We start from the raw sequence: 21,584 nt of genomic DNA, 5'->3' as shown, positions 1-21,584 counted from the left end.
TCTAGAGACCTCCCACTGCCAGTTGTTTTACTCTCTGACCGAGGGAACACTCGGGACAGACGCACTGGCACACAGCTGGCCCCGGGGCCTGCGCAAATATGCGTTTCCCCCAGTGAGCCTACTTGCACAGACACTGTGCAAAGTCAGGGAGGACGAGGAGCAGGTCTTGCTAGTTGCGCCCTACTGGCCCAACCGGACCTGGTTCCCAGAACTCTCTCTCCTCGCGACAGCCCCTCCCTGGCCCATCCCTCTGAGGAAGGACCTTCTTTCTCAGAGACGGGGCACTCTCTGGCACCCGCGTCCAGACCTCTGGAAACTCCATGTCTGGCCCCTGGACGGGACGCGGAGGTTCTAGGTGACTTACCCCCTGAGGTACTTAACACCATCACTTCGGCACGTGCACCGTCTACAAGACGTGCTTACGCCTCGAAGTGGAACCTGTTCGTCGAGTGGTGCTCTTCTCGCCGAGAAGACCCCCGAAGATGCTCGATCGGAGTCGTGCTTTCCTTCTTGCAGCAAGGGTTGGAGCGTAGGCTGTCCCCCTCCACCCTCAAAGTCCAGACTGCTGCTATCTCCGCTTACCACGACCACATAGATGGCAAATCTGTTGGTCAGCACGACCTGGTCATCAGGTTCCTTAGGGGGGCGAGACGGTTAAATCCTCCTCGACCTCCCTCCATACCCTCTTGGGACCTCGCTCTGGTGCTAAGAGCACTCCAGATTGCTCCCTTTGAGCCTTTGCAATCAGCAGACTTAAAGATTCTGTCTATGAAGACTTTGCTGCTGGTTGCATTGGCCTCCATCAAGAGGGTAGGGGACCTGCAGTCATTTTCGGTCGACGAATCGTGCCTGGAGTTCGGGCCGGGCGACAGCCACGTGGTACTGAGACCCCGGCCTGGCTACGTGCCCAAGGTTCCCACCACTCCCTTCAGGGACCAGGTGGTGAGCCTGCAAGCGCTGCCCTCGGAGGAGGCAGACCCAGCCCTGGCTTTGCTCTGTCCAGTCCGCGCTTTGCGACGGTACATAGACAGAACTCGAAGCTTCAGGACCTCAGACCAGCTCTTTGTCTGTTACGGAGGCCAGCAGAAGGGAAAGGCTGTCTCCAAGCAGAGGATGGCCCACTGGATAGTGGATGCCATCGCCCTGGCTTATCAAGCTCAGGGCGTGCCCTGCCCGCTCAGGTTGCATGCTCACTCCACGAGAGGTGTAGCATCCTCCTGGGCGCTGGCTCGTGGCGCCTCGCTGACAGACATTTGTAGAGCTGCGGGCTGGGCGACACCTAACACGTTCGCTAGGTACTATAGCCTTCGTGTGGAGCCGGTCTCCTCCCGTGTTCTCGCCTCAGGTCAGAGGCACGGAGAGGCCCCGGCTTAGTGTCGGCTTGCTGCGCGACATGCGCTTCTTTTCTCCAGAGAGTCCCTACAAGGCAGACCCTGTCGAGTCCTCCGACATCCCTTCGGCAGCCGACGTGGCGGAGCGTCGGTCGCCAGGCCTTACTCCGTTGAATCCTTGAGAACCGGATTTAGGCTGGGTTCCATATGTGTGACCCTACGGGGATCCCATATGCGGCTTTCCACGGTTGCTCCTAATCGAAGCCCGTGTCTTTCCCTCTGGGAGAACCCACCAAGTTGGAGTCACCCCAGTTCTTCCATATGTTGTACAACCTACAAGGTTAGTCCATATGTACTTATCCATATAACTCCTTCGGGGAAGGATATGGCTTCCGCAGCGTTCCTTATCTGACGTAAGGTTACGCTCCCAGTGGTATCTATAGTCTCACTGAGTGGGTTTTGGGAACAACAGTGATCGACCCTCTCTGTGTGAGCCCGGTCCCACCGTCCTTAGGCAAGGGGGTTCAGGTGGCTCACAACAGAGCACTGGAAGAGGGCACCTCCTGTGGCGCTTTGGTAGGGATTCCTATTCGTCGGTCATCCGACGTACGTCGAAGTGACCGACTGAATGGGAACGTCTCGGTTACAAAGGTAACCCTCGTTCCCTGAAGGAGGGAACGGAGACGTACGTCCCGTCGCCACAGGCGCTGTCCTGCTGATGCTGCCACCTGCTGGGTTCGGCTCCTCAGCGAAAACCTGAAGATGCAACGCACCTGCTGCTCATTATATACCCGCGCTGCGAGGCGAGCAGCTGATGCATATGATTGCATGCCAATGTGCATTGGCTCGTTTAGTTACACTCGAAGTAGATTGGCCTCTCTAGCGAGATTCCTATTCGTCGGTCATCCGACGTACGTCTCCGTTCCCTCCTTCAGGGAACGAAGGTTACCTTTGTAACCGAGACGTTATTATTGCTCCATCTGCCATTTTTCGCTATTGTTCTTGCTTGCTTACCTAGTCTGATGATTTGGTTGTGCACATCCAGACGTTAATACTGGCTGCCCTTGTCTAATGCCTTTTATAATGTTGGAAACGTGGGCTGGCATATGCAAATATTGGGGGCGTACACCCCGACTGTTACGTAACAGTCGGTGTTATGTTGAGATTCGCCTGTTCTTCGGAGGTCTTTTAAAAAATGAGATTTATATAAGAAGGAGGAAACAATGGAGTTTGAGACTCACTGTATGCCATTTCCATGTACTGAACTCTTGTTATTTAACTATGCCAAGATAAATTCAATTTTTTATTCGAGGGCACCTTTAAATGAGGTATATTGTGACGTGTTCATTCCTGAAAGAAAGCTCAAGACTGCAGTCGAGATTAGACATCGACTAACGGTTGAAGAAATGAACTAGCTAGTCATGACTGTTTCCCGAAACCGTATTGTCACAAATTACCCCTCATTTTTTGTGTATGCTTTGGGCAATTGATAGACAATGCTAGATAGACCAGTCGATGTCTAATAGATTAGACATCGACTGATGGAAAGGTTTTGCCAATTATGGATTTTTGACAGTATGGATTTTTTAGCACCATTTTGCTGGAACAAATGGTTATCAGTTCCAAAATATCCATTCCAACAGAAATCCATACCGATAGTTTTTCCGGGTTGCGTTCATTGCTGGAGCAGCTGAGAAGGGTCTGCAGTCATTATACATTACGAGAGCGGCCTCTAGACGTGAAATAAAATGATCACTGACGCCTCATGGTGTTTGTTTTGACACACAAGCCTGCGCACTGCACAGAGCAGGACACTGCACAGAGTGGGACACTTCAGATGTGGATTTAAAACAGACAACGAAGCAGTATGTATACAGCACATGTTTTCATATCATTATAAAGTAATTATTTTGTTGACTATATGCTGCAATTAGTGAAGAACAGCAATATGTTTGCTGTCGAGGCTGAGAGGACGCTAACTTATAGTACCTCACGCAGTTAAACCAATGTGACAAAAACACATGCAAGTCCAACCTAAATGTCTAAAGTGTTCTAAAATAGTAGCAAATAAATTGTGAGTACACATACAATATACACGTCTAATTTCAATGCTAAGGCCTTTGTGTAGATATTTAAAGATGACCGTTTTTAAGCATGACTGTTTGGATTTATATGAAGTGGTAACAATTTATAATAAGAGTCCATTTGTAACATTAACTAATGTTAATAAAAGTATTGTTCATTGTTAATTTCATCATGTACAGGTGCTAATGCATTTTTTCATTTTAAAGTTTCTCTTATCTCTTAACATTAATGCACTATGAACTAACATGAATGATCAAGGTATAATTAATATATTAATATTTATTTTAATATTAATATTTATAAAAGTACCATACATTTTCATGGTTCAGTAATGTTTTTTTAAATAAAGTTCAGCACTATTTTATGTGTTATGTTTGTTTTCATTCAGTATGCATTTTAAAAATGATTGGTTGATTAATCAGTTATCGGCCAGTGGTTGACCTCTAGTCGAGATGTTTCAGGGAATTCAGAAACATTGCTTATTGATATAGAGAATAACTCCCTTTGGAGTAGCTTTATGCTTTGTAACTTTGCAGACATTTTTCATGCTCAAACAACAACATTACACACCAAAAAAAGTTGAAAATAAAGGATTAGTTTGGGTTAGTTCACCCAAAAATGAAAATAATGCCATTTATTACTCACCCTCATGTCGTTCCACACCTGTAAGGCCTTCAATCATCTTCGGAAAACACAAATTAAGATATTTTTGATTAATTCCGATGGCTTAGTGAGGCCTGCATTCACAGCAATGACATTTCCTCTCTCAAGATCCATAAAGGTAAAAAAAAAAAAACACATTTAAAAAAAGTTCATGCAAGTTCAGTAGTTCTACCTTAATATTAAACACTGCTTCAGAGCTTTACGAATCAAATCAGTGACTCGGATCTCCCATCAAACGGCTAAACTGCTGAAATTACATGACTTTGGCGCTCGGAGTCACTGATTTGATTCGCAAAGCTCCGAAGCAGTGTTTTGAAATCGGCTCATCACTATATTGTTGAAAAATCGTTATTTTGTTTTTTTGGTGCACAAAAAATATTCTCGTCGCTTTATGATATTAAGGTAGATGCTGTCAATGCTGTGAAAGCAGGCCTCACTGAGCCATCGGATTTAATCAACATATCTTAATTTGTGTTCTGAAGATGAATGAAGGCCTTACGGGTGTGGAACGACATGAGGGTGAGTAATAAATGACATTATTTTCATTTTGAGTGAACTAACCCTTTAAGTATAAAAGGGCCCCTTTAAATTGGTAAAACCATTTTAAACCCGTACCTCTAATGTACTTTGAGTGGCATGCCATTCGAAAACACTGCTAGTCCTATTTTCTTTAATCTTTACAGTGTGATCACATTATTTCACATCCACAACTTTTAAACACATCAGTCTACAATCCCTAGAGATCCACAGAACTGTCTAGAACAGTGCAAATGCTGAACTCAGGTACCTAATGAATGTTGAAGTCCCTCCTGTATGGTTTAGGTTTGGACTGAGGCCATTGAGTTGTGGTTTGGCAGAGGTCATTTTGCGCTGGCTATTTATTTCATGGAGGGCTATAATTGCTCATTTTTACTGAAATTAGGCTACAGCAGGAGGAGTCCAGAAGCCTGGCCTCATTGGCAGCAGCTTGGCATTGGCGCTTTCCTCTCAGGACACGCACATGGAGAGCTCTCCTCATTTCTATTCTAGTTTGCCTACACAATAGACATGCATTGCACATTGTCAAATTCTTAATGCTTTCATTCCCACTTTTGTTGGGTATTTTAATGTAAGTCAAAGTTTCTCTCACTAAAAACAGTTTAGGAACTTTTTATGATTTGAAACATGTAAATGTCGGCTCTGGGCAGTCATATGATCATTTGCGTATTGTGACAACACAACAATTGTGACTTCTGAATGACCTGTTGCTTATAGTTTAAATAAATATTCTGGATTAACTAGGGAGGCAACTTTGAGTTGTAAATATTACGTAGTACATCAAAATCTTTTATTTCCAAAGAGCAAGAACCTTTCTGTTTTCCATGATATGGCCCCTTTAAGGGCTTATAGTTTGAAATATGAGGAAAAGAACACATTCCGTTTAAATAACACTGCATTTTTCAGAAGTATGTCCTCAGACCAACTTTATAATCCAAAACATTCACCCTGTGTTAGTAGAATGGAGAGCAATGTGCTTTTCCCATCTTGTCTTCATAATACACACCACATCTAACATGGACTCTTGTAAACAGACATTACTGCTGGTTGTTTCTGGTCAGATTGTGTAGAAGGCCACTAATGGAGATGGTTTTAGATCAGTGTTTCTCAGTTATGCTCTAGATTACCATGCACATGTGTCAGCTGTTGTGGAGGTGAGCAGGACTTTATTTAACAGTTTTTTCTCTTTCATGGTATCTATCTATATATAGGCATAAATGTGCATATATAGTATCAGAATAACAATTTAAGTGAAAAAATACATATTTTACAGTTTAAAATCACATATGTATTTTTCTTTTTCATTCTGAATCATAATTTGTCTTTGTTTAGTGTTCTCAGGAGCAAATCATAAATGATGCTGAAGACAAACACGACCACGCTTGCTGTATACAGACACTCTCCAAAGCAGCAGACCTCTGGCGTTTTGGGTGGTATTGAGCGGGTTTGTTCCACACCAGTGGACATGTACCCATTACAGATCATGTGCACTTTACTAATGAGCTGATGAGCTGTTGAATCAGGTGCCATAGGAATACAAATGAGATTAGGACATTCAAAATATGCATTGCTTATGGGTCACTGGGAGCAGCATTGAGTAACACACTACCATGTCAAAGTGCCCAGATCAAGAAAGTACAATAGGTTATCACATGACTTTAACTGGGATTAAGGTTTCTATTTGCATTCTTGCTCAAAGCCAGTGCAACACAATTCTTAGAAGATTTTACATTTACCAAAACCCATTTTGCTACCACAGCAAAAACAATCGTACAGTACACTATCCCTAATGTAAACATATTTATTTTATTTTCAGGTAAATATTAATAGGAATATTAACAATAATGTAAAACTACATTGCATGTAGCTTTTAAGTATTTCTCAATGAAGTAAACTTGAGGGTTTTTTCTAAATTATTCAGGTCAACAAAAAAATGCAGTGAGTGTTTTTCTCTTTATTGTTAAGTAATGTTGTTGTTGTTATTATTATTATTATTATTATTACTACTACTCCTCCTTCTTAACTGTTGTATTGACTTTGAGCATTGTTGCTTTTGAAATCTAGTCCAAAGACATGATGTACATGTGACTGCATGTTCAGTTGAGGCTGATGTAAAATAAGGCAACTTGGTTTCAACACGCTAATTCTTATCGTCAGAGAAGAGCTTGTCCAATTGTTTCATTACAATGGTGAGCATAAGAGTGATTTGTGGTATTTTTGGAGGTGGAATGGCCTACATATGGGCAAACAGAGCTGTCTGTGTAGCTTGGAGCGCTTTCTGACACTCACTAATGAAGGCATGTTTGGGATTGTTTGGCATGGGAGTATCAGCAGTGTGTTTCTTACAGTATGGGGTGCTGAGAGGAGAAGGAGAATGTGATGATCCTGGAAGAAAAGAGGGTGAGAGAGAAGGAAAACAGTATGGTTTGAAAGTGGGGGGCAGGGTTGATAATTCAGAACACGTTTTTCTCATGCATGGTGGGGGGTTTTCTATGAGCTTCATGCACTAAAAAAACTAGCACAAGTATGGGATCACCCAATAACATTGTCTAGAAATTAAAAGACACTTTAGTGTCTGTGACTGTGACTTTTTGTTACAGCAAGCATTGTAGTGGAACCATGGTGAATGGTAATGGCACTGAATCAGATGGAAATTGCGTGAGACTAAATTATCACATTTATGTACCATAACAAAATTAGCCCATATAAAAAAACATGGTATTTGCATTATACATGTATTAAAAAAACATTGTGTTACTATGGTACCATGTTCAAATATCATTGTAAATGGTGTTTTTGTGGTTTTTGATAATCTTATACCATAGACTTGGCTGCAGTGACCAACTATTTAGATAATTGATAACTCTGTTGGTTATTGCTTTATTATCAGATTGGATAGTGCCTGGTGGTCTTTTTCAAACAATTTGAATAAAACATTTAATTGTTAAGTGTGTAAAATTGTTTAAAATATAAGCATTAAAATACAAAGTGATTCGAGGGAAAGAAAACATTCAAGTTTCAGTTGTTTAAACCCTAAAATTTGATGTTTAACAACAAATATAATATGAATGTTTTGATATTTAAACACTTGTTTGCTGTTTAGATGCTCTATTATGCCAAAATCAGAATCTTTTAGTGAAAGAACACAATGGTTATAACAGCTATAACGGTTATAACAGCTATAATTCAGAAGTTTGGGGTCGGCTAATTTTTTTTTTTTTTTTTTTTTCTTACCAATGCTGCATTTATTGTATTAAAATTACAGTAAAAAGTATGAAATATTACAAATTAAAATAACTTTTCTATTTGAATGTATTTTAAAATGTAATTGGTAATTGGTGGCAAAGCTGAATTTTCAGCAGATCTATCAGAAATCAACTGATTTGATGCATATTGCTTATCAATGTTGAAAACAGTTGTGCTGCTTAATATTTTTGTGGAAACAATGGTACATTTTTTGTCTTGTTCTTTGATAAACAGATATAGAATAGAAATCCTTTGTAACAATGTAAAAGTCGTTACTGTGATTTGTGATCAATTGAACGATCCTTGCTGAATAATTAATTTCATTAACAAAAAAATTTTACTGACCCCAAACATTTGAATGGTGATGTGTTTTGTTCTGTTTTTTATGTAAAAGGTTTTTCACTACTTTTACATACATTCATGCCTGTAGTCACATCAATAACTGTGGTTCTCAGTGCTCAATGCAAAGACCAACCTTTTGTTGTTGCTATTTTATCGATTTATCATTATTTTAATCAACTTGTTGATTTAAGACTTGCCATCCCATGTGTTATGCTACACCAGGCTGCACTACGCTTCACTAACACCCTCAGAGGGTCGCGCTGTCAGCTTTCTCTGGAAGGAACGACGTGCTCCTCAGGCCCTCGTCTGCATTCCTGTCATCACTGGCGGATGACATAACACAACAAGAAATATGAGCCACAACAGACCCAGGAAATGTGAACTCAGACCTAGAGAACTGGCACCGTGGCCTGGGCTGGAGATAACCAGACACGGAGAGCCATGGAGGAATGAAGTGTTAAGGGTTTGCAAGGCATGAAATGACAGCAGAGGGCTTTCCAGTGAAACTGTCGTGCCAAGATGTCCAGGCAGTGGAGTGTCGGAAAAACATTTGGTGTTGATGGGTTACAATTGGTCAGAGAATGTTAAATGCAAATGTGGACAATCTGAAAGACACATTTGTTTGTTTGGGTGATGCTTTTATTTGAAAGGACTTGTAATGCATTCTATGTATTCATTCCCTTGGAATCGAACCCATTACCTTGGTGTTGCTAGCTCCATGCTCTACATCCAACTAGATAAATCTTGTTACAGTAGGAGCGTTGTCTTCCTCGAAACTGTCCAGACCTCATGGAAAGTTGTAAAGTGCATTTGCCAAGACTCCTGCAGTCTGTATAGTGAGCCAAGGTTGAATTTGACCTACAGCAGGTTTCTGCTCTCCATGAATCTGTAGTGTTCCATTAAGAGTTCTGTAACCCAACACCCTCTGCCTGCAAAGCATCACAGCTCAAACAAACCATTTCCAAAGCTCAGAAGACACCGTTTGGTTCATCATAAATAGTTACAAATTATTTGTTCCATTCTTTGAATCATTACGAAAAGTTTCCATTCAGGAAATGCTGATGTCAATTTGTTTGCAGCAAGCCATGGGCACAGATTGTTGAAATTGATGAGAAATATGTTGGAAGTCTGCTTTTTTCATGGATGGGTGACCTTTGATCTGGGGCTTATTGGAAAAACATTAGTTTCTCACTGCTCATTTGGCCGGACAGAGAGGGAGTCCTCCCTCTGATTAATGATCTGCCCTGAGGAGGGTGAATGAGACAGAGAGCAAGAGCAGCCTTGTTAAATACAGTTTGTTGAAAACTAGGGCCAAATTATACTGAACAAAATGGCATCTCACGTGCATAGTGTCTCGAGTAGATCCTGTATAAATGGTGTTTTAGGGTGTTTCCTCAATAGACCCTTTTCACGTTTATGTGTTTCTCAGTAGCGGAAGTCGTCATAGTTGGGTAAACTTTTTATAGTGGTGAATGAGAGACTTCATTAAATATATCTATTTTTTGTGTTTTCATTTGCACAAATAGCAAAAGAAAAACTCCACAATGTTGTTTTCATAATTTTCAAAAAGAGGAAAAAAATAGAGAGCGATTTGACAACTGCAGTCAGAAGAGAGAAAGATGTCATTTTTACCGTCACTTCCATAGCCGCTGTGTTAGAAACACCCTCACAGCAGCGTTAACTAGTTTTTTTGTAATTTGATAGTAGATAGAAGTATAGTGCTATAAATGTAAATGCATTTTTTTAAAAATGAAAATATAAAAAACTTTGCAGGATTTACGATATTGATGACCGTTAGAACGCGTCATCACAGTCTGTGAAAAGGGTCTATTGTGGGTCTAATAAACACTTTTACTAGTTTAATTTGTGTACTAACAGTGTGCAAAATGTTACCTTTAGGAGTATAACAGTTTGTCACTGTGGCAGTAGTCTTAAAGGTATGTATACCTTTGTACCTTGTCAACCCTTAAAAGGTAGATACTAATATATATAGAAGGTGCACGGTGTCATTCACACAAACACTAAACACCATCATGGTATTTTACAGTGTACAGTTAGATCTATTACAATTATTCCCCGTATATAGTACTGAAACTTTAACCAATTAAGTTTTTTACCATAGCATTTTTACAGTCTTTACTGTTAAAATCACGATCACTTTTTATTTAAAACTTATTTAAAGCTGAAATCAATTTTCGCAAATTGAATATAGAAATGTTTAATATATATTTGATGATGATAATAATAGTAATAATAATAATAATAATAATAAATATATTTTAGATAAGCAGTTTTATGCATGTAATTATTCAAGTTTATATGGATGTTCATAGATTAAGATTAAAAATTGGCAAAATTAAATGAAGGCATGTTAAAAAAAAGTTTTAATGTGACCTTCATTGAACAAAAAAAAATATATATATATTTTTTAGTTTTAATAAAAATCCCCTGGACACAAAGTTCCGAAAGCTGAAGAAACACCTTTAATGTATGCTTTTTTTAACACCCTTTATTTCTAATTCTAATTTTTTTTTAATACAGTTCGGAACTAATATCCTTGTGTGTATGGATGTTTTCTCGTAAATATCCATTATTGTTCTTTTTGTGTGTGTCGCTGTGACTGTCGTATTCCCCTCTGCAACTCTGACTAAATAATGCAATGTGTTTTTGCTGTGCATTAAAGAGAGATCGAGATCCTGTAGCATTCTCTCTCCATTTGCTGCTATGGAGTGATTGGCTGTGTTCTCAAACAGCTGCGCAATTGCGCTCCTGTCAGGAGAGGTAGGGAGGGATGACAGCGTGACAGAGTGAGAGAGAAAGGGAGGGAGAGATCTCCATTCACCATTCCACACTGCTCCCCGAACCCCCTTTTTCCCGCTCTCGCTGCCGTGGAGGGATCTCTTTAATTGCATTCCAGAGGAATTTCTCTTGCAGCTGGTGCTTCGACTGACAGGAACGAGTGGGAATTGTGAATGACTCTGACTGGAGGAAGGAGGGATTTTTGGTATAAAAAGTGAGAGAAGAGAAAAGAAAATAAGTTCTTTTGGAAGCGGGGCTCTGCAAGCTTCAACTCTTTTGTCATTCGTCGCTTGCAGATAAGGGACGACTCGTCCTCATTTCTCACACGCTCTTTACTGCAACGGTTTGGCTGTCTGGGGAGCTTGCAAGGCAGTGTATGTAAATAAAGCACAGTGTTTCTGTAGGCTAGGCTGACTGCCAGAAAGTGAGAAAGAGACGGCGAGAGAAAGCTCTGAAGGTTTTGCGCTGAGAAGCTCACCCTGACTGGATCAACAAGTCTGAAGATAGACAGCTCCTCAAATCATCAGCGTGCGCAGGCAAAATCAGGAGCTGTATGCGCCAGCATCGGCGAGAGAGCATTTATGAGTGTGTGGTGAAGGAGAGGAAAGTCAGACAACACAGCCTGGAGAAAGACTAGAAGACGGACTATTCTTCAACGTGCTTTCACTCTGGACGCCTGTATTCGTATCCGTGTTTATCTTGGTCACAGGCTATGAATGCATCAGAAATCTCCCAAGTGGGATGTCTCTGTGTGACGTTATTTTTCTTAACAGAGCAGTCTTTTTCCAGGATTGGATTTGGATCGGAGAAGGGGGAGGACTTGGATCTTGTGTCTCCAGTATAAACCCTTTCCCCCCCCTTGTCATTTCTGCATGGTTGAAGGACCACTGCCCTGCACACGAAGACAACCGCCTGAGACTTTGTCTCCTCTGTGGTTTCTGGTCTTAAAAGTCTAATTTGTTTTTGGGGTTTTCTTTTGTCTCGATGGCTCTGCACTAGTGGAGTGAAGCTTGGCTGAATTGATCTTTTGTCTGAATCTAGGGTTCTTCTCACGGTGCAAAAACCCTACAGCCCCCCACTCCGACCCCTCTGAAATCCCCTCCTTCTATCTCTCCCACATGAGTCCCCTTGTACCCTGCCTCCCTCCACTCCCACACACCACCTCGTCTTCCATCCACATGCTGCTACTATCGCAGAGCATGTGAGAGTAGTCTGCATGTGTGCCTCTGTTTGCATGTGAAGCCAGAAACCGTAAGCCAGGATTAGGTGCGTGGAGGGTGATGCATCGCTGGATGCATCTGCAACCGACGGATTCAGGATTGGGAGGACCCGAAACCATTCCTGGGGGATTCCACAACCGCTTTATAACCCGGGCATCTGTGATTGTGTGTGTGTACATTTCCCTGACTGTCGGAAGAAGAAAGAGGTGGATAGAGTCTAGATAGATGTCCTGCCATGTCCGAAGTGTGACCGTGGTGGTGTGATATCGGAGCTGGTGACGGCACACTGCATTTATCCAGGCTCATCATGAAAAAAACGCGCAGCACCACTCTGCGCAGGGCCTGGCCCAGTTCCGAATTCTCAGACCGGGCCTCTGAGCGCACTCGGTCACGGAGTGAGAAAGACTACCGGCTCCACAAACATTACCCTAAACACTTCATCTCGCACTCCCCTAGAGGATTCATGATAACAGGTCAGTTGTCCTTTACGCTCCACTGGCAGAAGTGATTCATTAAATTGTGTATCTGATTTTACAGCCCTCCTGCATTTTGTTTTTGAATTTAATCCTAAATTTAAAGCTTGCTTTGAATGGGTGACTTTTACCAGATCAAGGGCCATGAGATGATTATGTCTGTTGCATTACAGATGCAGGTCAGCTATTTTTAGCATTTATTCCACACTGACTGAAAATGCTGTTTTGTGTGTGAGTGTTAGCTGAGTTTTGTTGCGTCTGGAGCTTGTGTAGAGTGGCCACTGCAGGTTTTGAGAATACTAGTTTTATTTGGAATATATTTGGGTGCAAATTTTTGCATTTGGAGTTTTTTGGGGGGGTTTTATACATACATCTATACATACTACATGCATTTATATACATTTTTTTATATAAATTTTATACAAATTTCTCAAGATGGATGACTAGCCCCCTTTTTTTCTCAGTTTTTTTAAGTTTTGCTTTAGCTTTATTTTTAGTGAAGATGGTTGTCAGAGGATGGATTTAGGGATGCTGCTTCTCAGAGAGGATTTTGGCAGGCAGGTTTTAGTGTGATGTTAGACTGTCAGCATGGTAAACTCTTTTAAAAGTTGCATCTGTCAATTCATCCTCATAAACCAGGCAGCGCCACTACAGTCACCAAAGCGCAACTTGTTTCTAAAAATCCACCACATTAAAGGGGACTTATTAAGTCCTTTTTGGGGTCTACTTTTCATGTTTTGGGGTCTAGTTTTGATGCTTGAATACTCAAAAAAACTATTTATTTTTGACATATTTTACATTGTTCCAGCACCTCTTTTCCCGGTCTGACTGTAACGCTGGACCAGTGTGTTGTGATTTGTCAACTGCTTCGAACATGTTTCAGAAATGTCACACCACTTACCTTAGCTGCGAGTTTGAACACACTACTAAAGCAACTCAACCAGACCTTGCCCCCTTTTTTTGAGGGATATTGTGATCTGTATGCTCCCGTAAGAAACTCAAGACTACAGTCATTCAGGGAATTCAGAAACAGATATGGAGAATAACTCCCTTTGGAGTGACTTTATGCTTTGTAACTTTGTAGGCCTTTTTCATTCTCAAACAGCAACATTATATCACTAAAGAAAATTTAAAAAAGTAAAAAAGCAAAAAAGAACCCCTTTAAACCTATATCGACTGTTATAATTTATTTATTTTTTAAATGTTGGTCTGTGTGCACAGAGCATCGTCTCACTACAGAAGTTACTTTTAAGGCGCCACATCAAGCTAAAACAGTAACAATTTTAAAAATGCATCTTAAGATTATTGCATTCTGTTACTTTCTCTTGCACTCTGTCCAACTGCTTCTGAACAAGAATGTGTCCCTTAAGAAATGCGTCTGATCGGGGTCTGGTGGACGTGACCCTAAATCAGTCTAATTATACAATCAGTGCTCCCACAGGGAATTTTAATGTTGTGATTTTTCCAGGCCTAGAAAAGTCAAGGAAATAATTAAATTGTTATAATTTTTGTTGAATATAAATTGTTCTAGTAATCTAAAATATGTCTGTGAGAAATTGCTCGCTATGATGTAAAACCAAAACCATTTTTAAAATCCTCATTCAGTAATCACAAATGTCTGGAAAAGTAATGCAAAATCATAATGTCAAAAATATGTGGGAAGCCTGTTAGTCAGTCTGTAAGACTGACTGGTTATTCAGACAACTCATCGACAAGTTTATGAAAATGCATAGTGTTGTACCAAACTGTTTCATCTAAATTTGCATGTTTATTACGTGTGATGTTCTGTAATCAGATATACTGGCTGTGCTGAGACCCATTAGCTATATGATATTTAAGCTACGTTGATTACACTTGCTTTTTTTGTGATACTTTACCCAGCTTGTTCAGACCCAGAGGGCAATATATAACAGGATAAACTGCATTTCATATTTTGATCGGCTAATTAAGGTTTCCTGTTGGATGTCATTATACCAAATCACTGCAGAGAGATCCCAGACCCAAGCTCAAGGCCTGAAACAACAGTGTGCTCCCATAAAAATAAATACTCTTACTACTGCTGTGCCAGAACCCCCTCGTTACAGCCTCCTCTGCACTAACAAGAGAATTAAGTGCCGATGACCAAGGATTAACCCATCCCAGTTTGATTAGTCTACGTCCAGCAGTCTCACCAACAAAGTCCAAGAATAGACATTGTGTGAGCCAACAATTGGAGGAAACCTGAGCCTGATGTGAAGGGCACCACCTGTTGGTTCCCTGAGGTGTTTTTGCCATCCAAACCTGGTGTCAGTGGTAGGTGAATTATGGTTCATATGTGAAGGTTCACAGCTCAGATTTACTCTGGCCTGCGTAAAACAGCCACGTTCCAATTGCTTCACTAGAAGTGAGAGTGACTTGAGGTAAAGCTGAATGATAATGAGTAAACTGCATTGGTTTGAGGACCCTTCCTGTTCCCTAGCAACATTGGGTGTCAAAGGTTAACTAATGTGGTGATTGTGGAGATTGGGTGTCATTTGGGGCATAAAGCACTAGCATGCAATTCAGTGTGTGAGGCTGCTTCACTGGCTAGTAGGAGGTTCTATTTTAAAGTTTGTTAAAATGGTTGGACAGCTCACTCTTCATGATTTATAGACCTTATGAATCCCGACTTGATTGTACTGTACAGTTTCTTAAAACCCAGTGAATCTTTAATGAAGGGACATAAAGTAGTCATTATTTACAGAGTTCTCGTGCCTAGCACTAGCGAGCCTATACGGACACACTGAAGCCCGCATCGGCATTGGCTAGTAAATTTTTTATTTTACTCTGTAGACTTTTTACATGGAATGCAAGAACAATAGTGTTTGTTTAACACTATTTAAACAAATCAAACTACAAGCAACAGCAAAAATAAATAACAGAACAAAGATGCAAATTAAATAAACAGTTTTTTTCAGGTTTTTCAGGTAGATCTAATAGTAGTTAGATACAGATTAGGTACAGAAATTGAATAAAGTAATCAAATGTAAAATAACACTGCATAGTTTTCACTTTATAAATTAAATATAATGCAATATAAAGTTACAAAAATTATTCAGTCAAGAGCATTGAGTGACTTTTTTTGCAGTGAGTCTGTTATTTGATTAACATTAAAAACAGATAGCAGCAGGAATATTAGGCTGCTGTCACTTTAAGAGCTAATGCACTGATCTAATATACTGATACTGTTACACATGCGTTTTATTTCACTCACTTAAGAAATATGCTGTGCTTACTAGAATTTTTTGATAGGCATTTTGACATAATTTTGTGTGAAATTGTCCGTTCAGACGCAAGACATGAAAGAGCTCAATTCAGTACTCACGTGCTATCAGCTTGCTTTGGATGTGCAGTTTGCTCACACACAACTTCTCACACAATGCACGTGAGTTATTTTTCGCTTGAATTTTAAAATTGGCAATGCTTAAAAATGCATGCAAATGATAAACTTTCATGACGACACAGCACTGGTCCGATCAGGACTGCATGTGGTCTCTCTTTCTCTCACAGTGAGTGCTCCTGTGTGCGACAGAGGGCTCTGCAGGGACAGTGGGCCAAGCGACAGTATGTAAAGCTCAGCAGGCAATGAAATTATATCTGCGCTAAACTTATTTTTTGCTCAATTACAGGTGACTAATCATACAATTTACTAGCCATTTGGCTACTTAAATACATTTTTTGAAAAATTGAAAAATGAAAAATTCTTTTACAGTATTTTTTTAATTGTGAATAAAACTACAGTTTTATATTTCAAGTTGTGTAAATGATCAAGTTGTTCATTGTTAGCTTATATTTAATCTGTACTGAATTGTTAAAGAATCGAAACTTATTGTAAAGTGTCACCAAAAATTTTAAAAAGATTACGTTGTTATTGATAATCTTGATAATCTGTCAAATCTTGTTAGCATGTCTTACTCAAGGTTCCTCACACAAATACCATACAATTTGGACTGTATTTTATTTCTTTTATTCATGCAGGAAAGAAACAGTCATATAAAAACTTTGATATCATGTCATCATCCTATTGTAGTTCTTCAAAGAATCGTTGGAAGCATTTGCTCCCAATTTCTGTTAAAATCCACAGAAAAACAAATGACTCTGAATTCCTCACATGGCTTATGTGTTTTTTAGTGCGGTGGCAGTGTGCTGCCGGTTGAGTGAGCTTGCGGATTGTACAAACCGCCTGACTTCTGGCCTGCTTTCTTATTGAGGAGTGTTAGTTGGGGGTGGAAAGGTAAAATCTATTAAGTGAAGGTCACACAATCATCCACATTGTTTAGAGAAAGTTGTAGGCTTTGTCTTTATGGTTGATGCTGAACTTAACCCTGTGCTTTCTTGTCTTTCATTATTCTTCTGCATTTCCAGCAGTTTTGGGCTCGTTACTTAAAAAAAGTAATTAGTTATAGTTACTAGTTACTTCTCACAAATAGTAACTGAGTTAGTAACTGAGTTACATCATTATAAAAGTAACTAATTACCTGGGAAAGTAACTATTGCGTTACTTTAAAAAAAAAAAATCAAATATGTCAAATAACTTGAATGCTCCCAATATTAAATATAAGTTCTAAAAATAAATTATTCTTGATCTGACTTGTGACTCATGATCCGCTCATGCTCACGACATGAAATTTCTCTGTACTGTACTATGTGTTGTAGCCATTAAAGAAAATATAGTTTCATATTTGTTTAAATAGGCCTATGTTATATTTTAAAATTCATCTATTTGATTTTGAAAAGTGAACAGCATGAGTAAGATAGAATACATCATAAGATGCACAATATATAGGGAGACATGGAGTGGGTCAGACATGATTTTGACCACTAATTTTGTTTTGCTGAAAACCTTTCTTTGAAGTGAATTTCATTTCGTAAAAATTGTATCTTAATTTCATCAACCAATTGCCTGGATTTAATAAATAAGAAGCAAATATAGCAGACAATATAATGGAGGTGCCGGCGCGATTGCTTGCACGTGAACTGGAGTGCGTCTTATAGGCTAAGTGACCCGAAACTCAGCTTATGGGCTGCTTGCCTCGTAGACATGAGAAATATATCTACAGAAAGCTCGAAATGTCTGCTTTTAAATAAAATAATTAGAAAAGAAAGAAGCTACTTTCTGATTATGTAATCTGAATGAAATGTGCATTCTCTCTCGAGGCGCGTCCACTGCGGAGATGAGAGTCAGCAATGTCAACTTCATCTTTGCAGCTGACACTGATTCAGAAAACATTACTTTATTAATAAACAATTAAAATGTCTCCTTGCTGTTTTTGTCAAATCCATAATCATTACTTTTGCTGGTTCTTTATGGCAAGCTTTATATGTGTGCTTGAGCGCTATATCTAGCCTGTATTACGTAAACGCTCATTAGTATTTAAGAAATTAAATTAATATAAATGTGATTAGTCAACTAATGGCTTAAATGAACAACTACTAGTTGACTAGAAAAAATGTATTTAACATATTTTCGATCCAGCATGTCACAAAGGGTATTCTGGTTTGATGCGCTCCACTCGCATGCTCTGACACACACACACACACAGAGCATCACACATTATTTTAAGTTTAAAATTATATTTGTGTATGACTAACCTGTACTATTTCTTAACAACAGAATGCCTTGCAGGTCTGTCATCTCTAGTCACACACCAATCATCATCAGTAAGCATGTGTCCCTCCCCAACACACACACAGGCTGAGAGAGAGCCTACTCAGATGAAAACCACTTCAGTGAGCTCAATTATAGTAACACAGCATTTTTTTGTGTGTCAGAAATGGTAACGCCGTTGTAACTGGGGGAAAGTAATTTGTTTGATTACTCGTTACTGAGAAAAGTAACGCCGTTTATTTACAGTGCCATTATTCCCATCACTGATTTCCAGTAACGCATACCTAGTGTGGAGTGCTAATCCGTGCAGGTCATTGGGGAAGCCGTGGTATGCAATATCCACATGCAAATTATGTCGGCGGACAAGACTGATAACTTACAGCTGTACTCTGACAGTTTTGTGGGATTTTAAATTTTCTATCTGATTGTTTTGACTCCTGTTTAGTCCAATCATAGTTTTCGGTCTCTAAAATCTTTGTTCCCTAGTTTAGGTTTTTTTCTCAGACAAGAAGAGTTTTAAAACTATTATAGGGAATTCTGTCATGGGTGAGTTGGGAGAGAGATTTACTGTTATCTTACCTGGCTATCGCTCAGCACAAAATTACACTGACTGACTATAGGGGGTTTTCTGGAGGAGTTCCCAGAGTCATTAGGAAAGTAATGTTAGGGAAGTCTGCATTGGTTTTAAATGTGTAATTAATTTGAGGCAATAAGTAAAAAAATTTGGTTGCAGTCTCCTGGAGAAAAATTGTGCTACAGTAAGAGGAAAGATTTGTGCATTGCTAATTTAGGAAAACCCATCATATCTTTTAGCCTAAAATGGAAACTTCAAACCACTACATATCTTTAGGCTTCTGGATCCTCTTCAGACACATGCATACACACATTCTCTCACTCACAAGAAAAATGTCAGAGCTCCGTGTCAGTTCAGGGATTTTAGAGGGATTCACTCAAATGTTGGTGAAATCCCAGATTTTGCTTCTGTAGATACTTAAAATTGGACATGTTTTGTGGGATAGACATTTTCCACCTGCAGTTCCTTCATGCTCTTTACTTGTGCCCCATAATATTCCAAGATTTTGAACCTTGTATTCCAGTTAAATTTAAAATAAGACACAGATTTCGGGGCACATATGGTGCTAGATAGTTTGCCATTACAATATTAGGAGATTGATTTGTAGGCCGTTTATTTTAAATAGCTAACTGCCCAGATCAGGGAGTTTTTCATCTTGAAAGGCATCTTAATGCTGCAATCAGACTTTACTTTGACTCTTTGTATACAGTCATTATTTCTAATCTGACCCCACTGGTATCATGCTTGGCGTAGTGTCACATAACAGCTCTAAAATAAATAACAGCTGGTCCTGCAGTTCAGAGCATACCAAGTAATAGTTGGTTGATTTTTCTAGATGGGACAAGGTTAGATGTCAGTAGACCATGTGACTGCATTTTACCTATTAACCATATCAACCTCTCCAGCTCACTCTTTTTTTTCTTCCTCAAGAACTACTTTTACTGGTCTAGCATCTTATCAGGTTAAGCTTCACTGCATATCATAATTGTGATGTAATCGGTGTAATAGTGTTTTGGCAAAATCAGAATATTGTTTTCTTGTGAAAGTTTAAGCATTGATACATGTAAAAAATCTATTTCATTTAATTTTCAGAATCATTTGCAATTTAGAGGTCATGAAAAATTGAAAATGGTAATGAAAAATGTAATTGTTTTTGCCACAACTTGTGGACTCCAATAAGGATTGAGAACGCCTTTGTGCGTATAACAAGCTGTCTTGATGCACGAGAGAGAAACCTTTACATATTTTCTCTCTTAAGCACAGTTTAAAGTCTCCTTGTCATATGCGTCCAATTATCTTCTCACAAAAAACATCAAGCATCACTATGTCACAGTTATAATGAATTAATGTGTATTTGTTGGGAAAATGCTTCACTGAGTCATTCCCAGTCATACATGAGATTGGCTTTTGATTTACCACAAGCTGTTTTGATTGTTGGAGACTATTTGAGCTTGATTGCCTTTTTTTTTTTTTTTTTTTTTGAATGCTTTGTGTTTGTTTTCTGGTGCTCTATGCATTTCCCTCCAGACCCTTAGAGAGAAGCTTTGGATGCCATGAAAAGGAATGCTTCTCTAGCCATTTGATTGGATGGGAACTCTGAAGTATTGGCAAGCCACTCAGAATTGCCATGTACCCACCACACAAGTGCACAAAAACACACTCGATCACACACAGTTGCACACCATGTTTTCATTGTCCATGATTTATTTGAATTCTGAAGATGTCGCAAAGTTCTCAACAGCCTCTCTTTGCCGTCTTTCTATCCCAAAACCAATGCGAGCGCCTTCATATGTCTTGTGATAGCACTTCAGATTAAGCATATGAAGTTCAATGTGTTAAATCGGATTTTCAAACTGCATATCTGAGTATTTGTCTTTCAGGCTGTATTATATCATATGATATATTAAAGGATTAGTTCACTTTCAAATGAAAATTACCTCAAGCTTTACTCACCCTCAAGCCATTCTAGGTGTATATGACTTTCTTCTTTCTGATGAACACAATCAGGGAAATATTAATAAATATCCTGACGCATCCGAACTTTATAATGGCAGTGAGCGGGATCAACGAGTATGAGCTGAAGAAAATGCTTCCATCCACATCCATCCTTCATAAACACGGCTCCGGGGGGTTAATAAAGGATATTTATTAATATTTCTCTGTTTGTGATCATCAGAAAGAAGAAAGTCATATACACCTAGGATGGCTTGAGGGTGAGTAAAGCTTGGGCTAATTGTCATTTAAAAGGGAACTAATCCTATAAAGCAAATATATATAAATATCAGCACGATTGCAAGTGTGATATTCATATTATACAACAGAACAAAACAAACAATTAAGTGACTAACATTTTAGATACAATATTGCATATTAAACTATTTCGCTGATGAAACAAAGTACAAACAAAGCCATGGAAGAACAGTTTTGTGTCTCTGAGCAATGCACAGTGGTGTTTTGAACAAATCAGTTGAGTTAATGACTCAATGATTCACTCATTAACAGTGACTTGCCACCACTTACTGGTGGTTTTAGTTTAGTATTTAAAGTATTTTTTCAATTTTAAAATCATTTTATATGTCATCAATGGTTTATTTTTAAAAACTCAAAACATTATGCAATTTGTATTTGCAGGTTAAATACATTTGCCACCTCTGAGCTGTATTAATCAGTTTGTAAATATATCTAAAT

The 21,584-nt window shown here is 39.3% G+C and overlaps 1 protein-coding gene across 3 annotated transcripts in view; it reads left to right on the top strand.

The window, feature by feature from the left end:
- stox2b (storkhead box 2b) overlaps positions 1–21,584 on the top strand; it is a 98,808-nt gene that overhangs the window by 36,369 nt on the left and 40,855 nt on the right. The window contains exon 1 of one of the 3 annotated variants that reach the window (XM_048176050.1): positions 10,960–12,696. The exons of the other annotated variants lie outside the window; for them this stretch is intronic. Coding sequence (XP_048032007.1) covers positions 12,531–12,696 — 166 coding nt within the window. The 5' untranslated portion in view covers positions 10,960–12,530. Of the gene's footprint in view, positions 1–10,959; positions 12,697–21,584 lie in introns of those variants that run through there. 3 annotated transcript variants of the gene reach the window in all.

Source organism: Megalobrama amblycephala, linkage group LG23 (assembly GCF_018812025.1).
Source record: "Megalobrama amblycephala isolate DHTTF-2021 linkage group LG23, ASM1881202v1, whole genome shotgun sequence".
Classification (NCBI taxonomy): domain Eukaryota; kingdom Metazoa; phylum Chordata; class Actinopteri; order Cypriniformes; family Xenocyprididae; genus Megalobrama; species Megalobrama amblycephala.
This window is presented reverse-complemented; position numbering and strand designations above follow the sequence as displayed.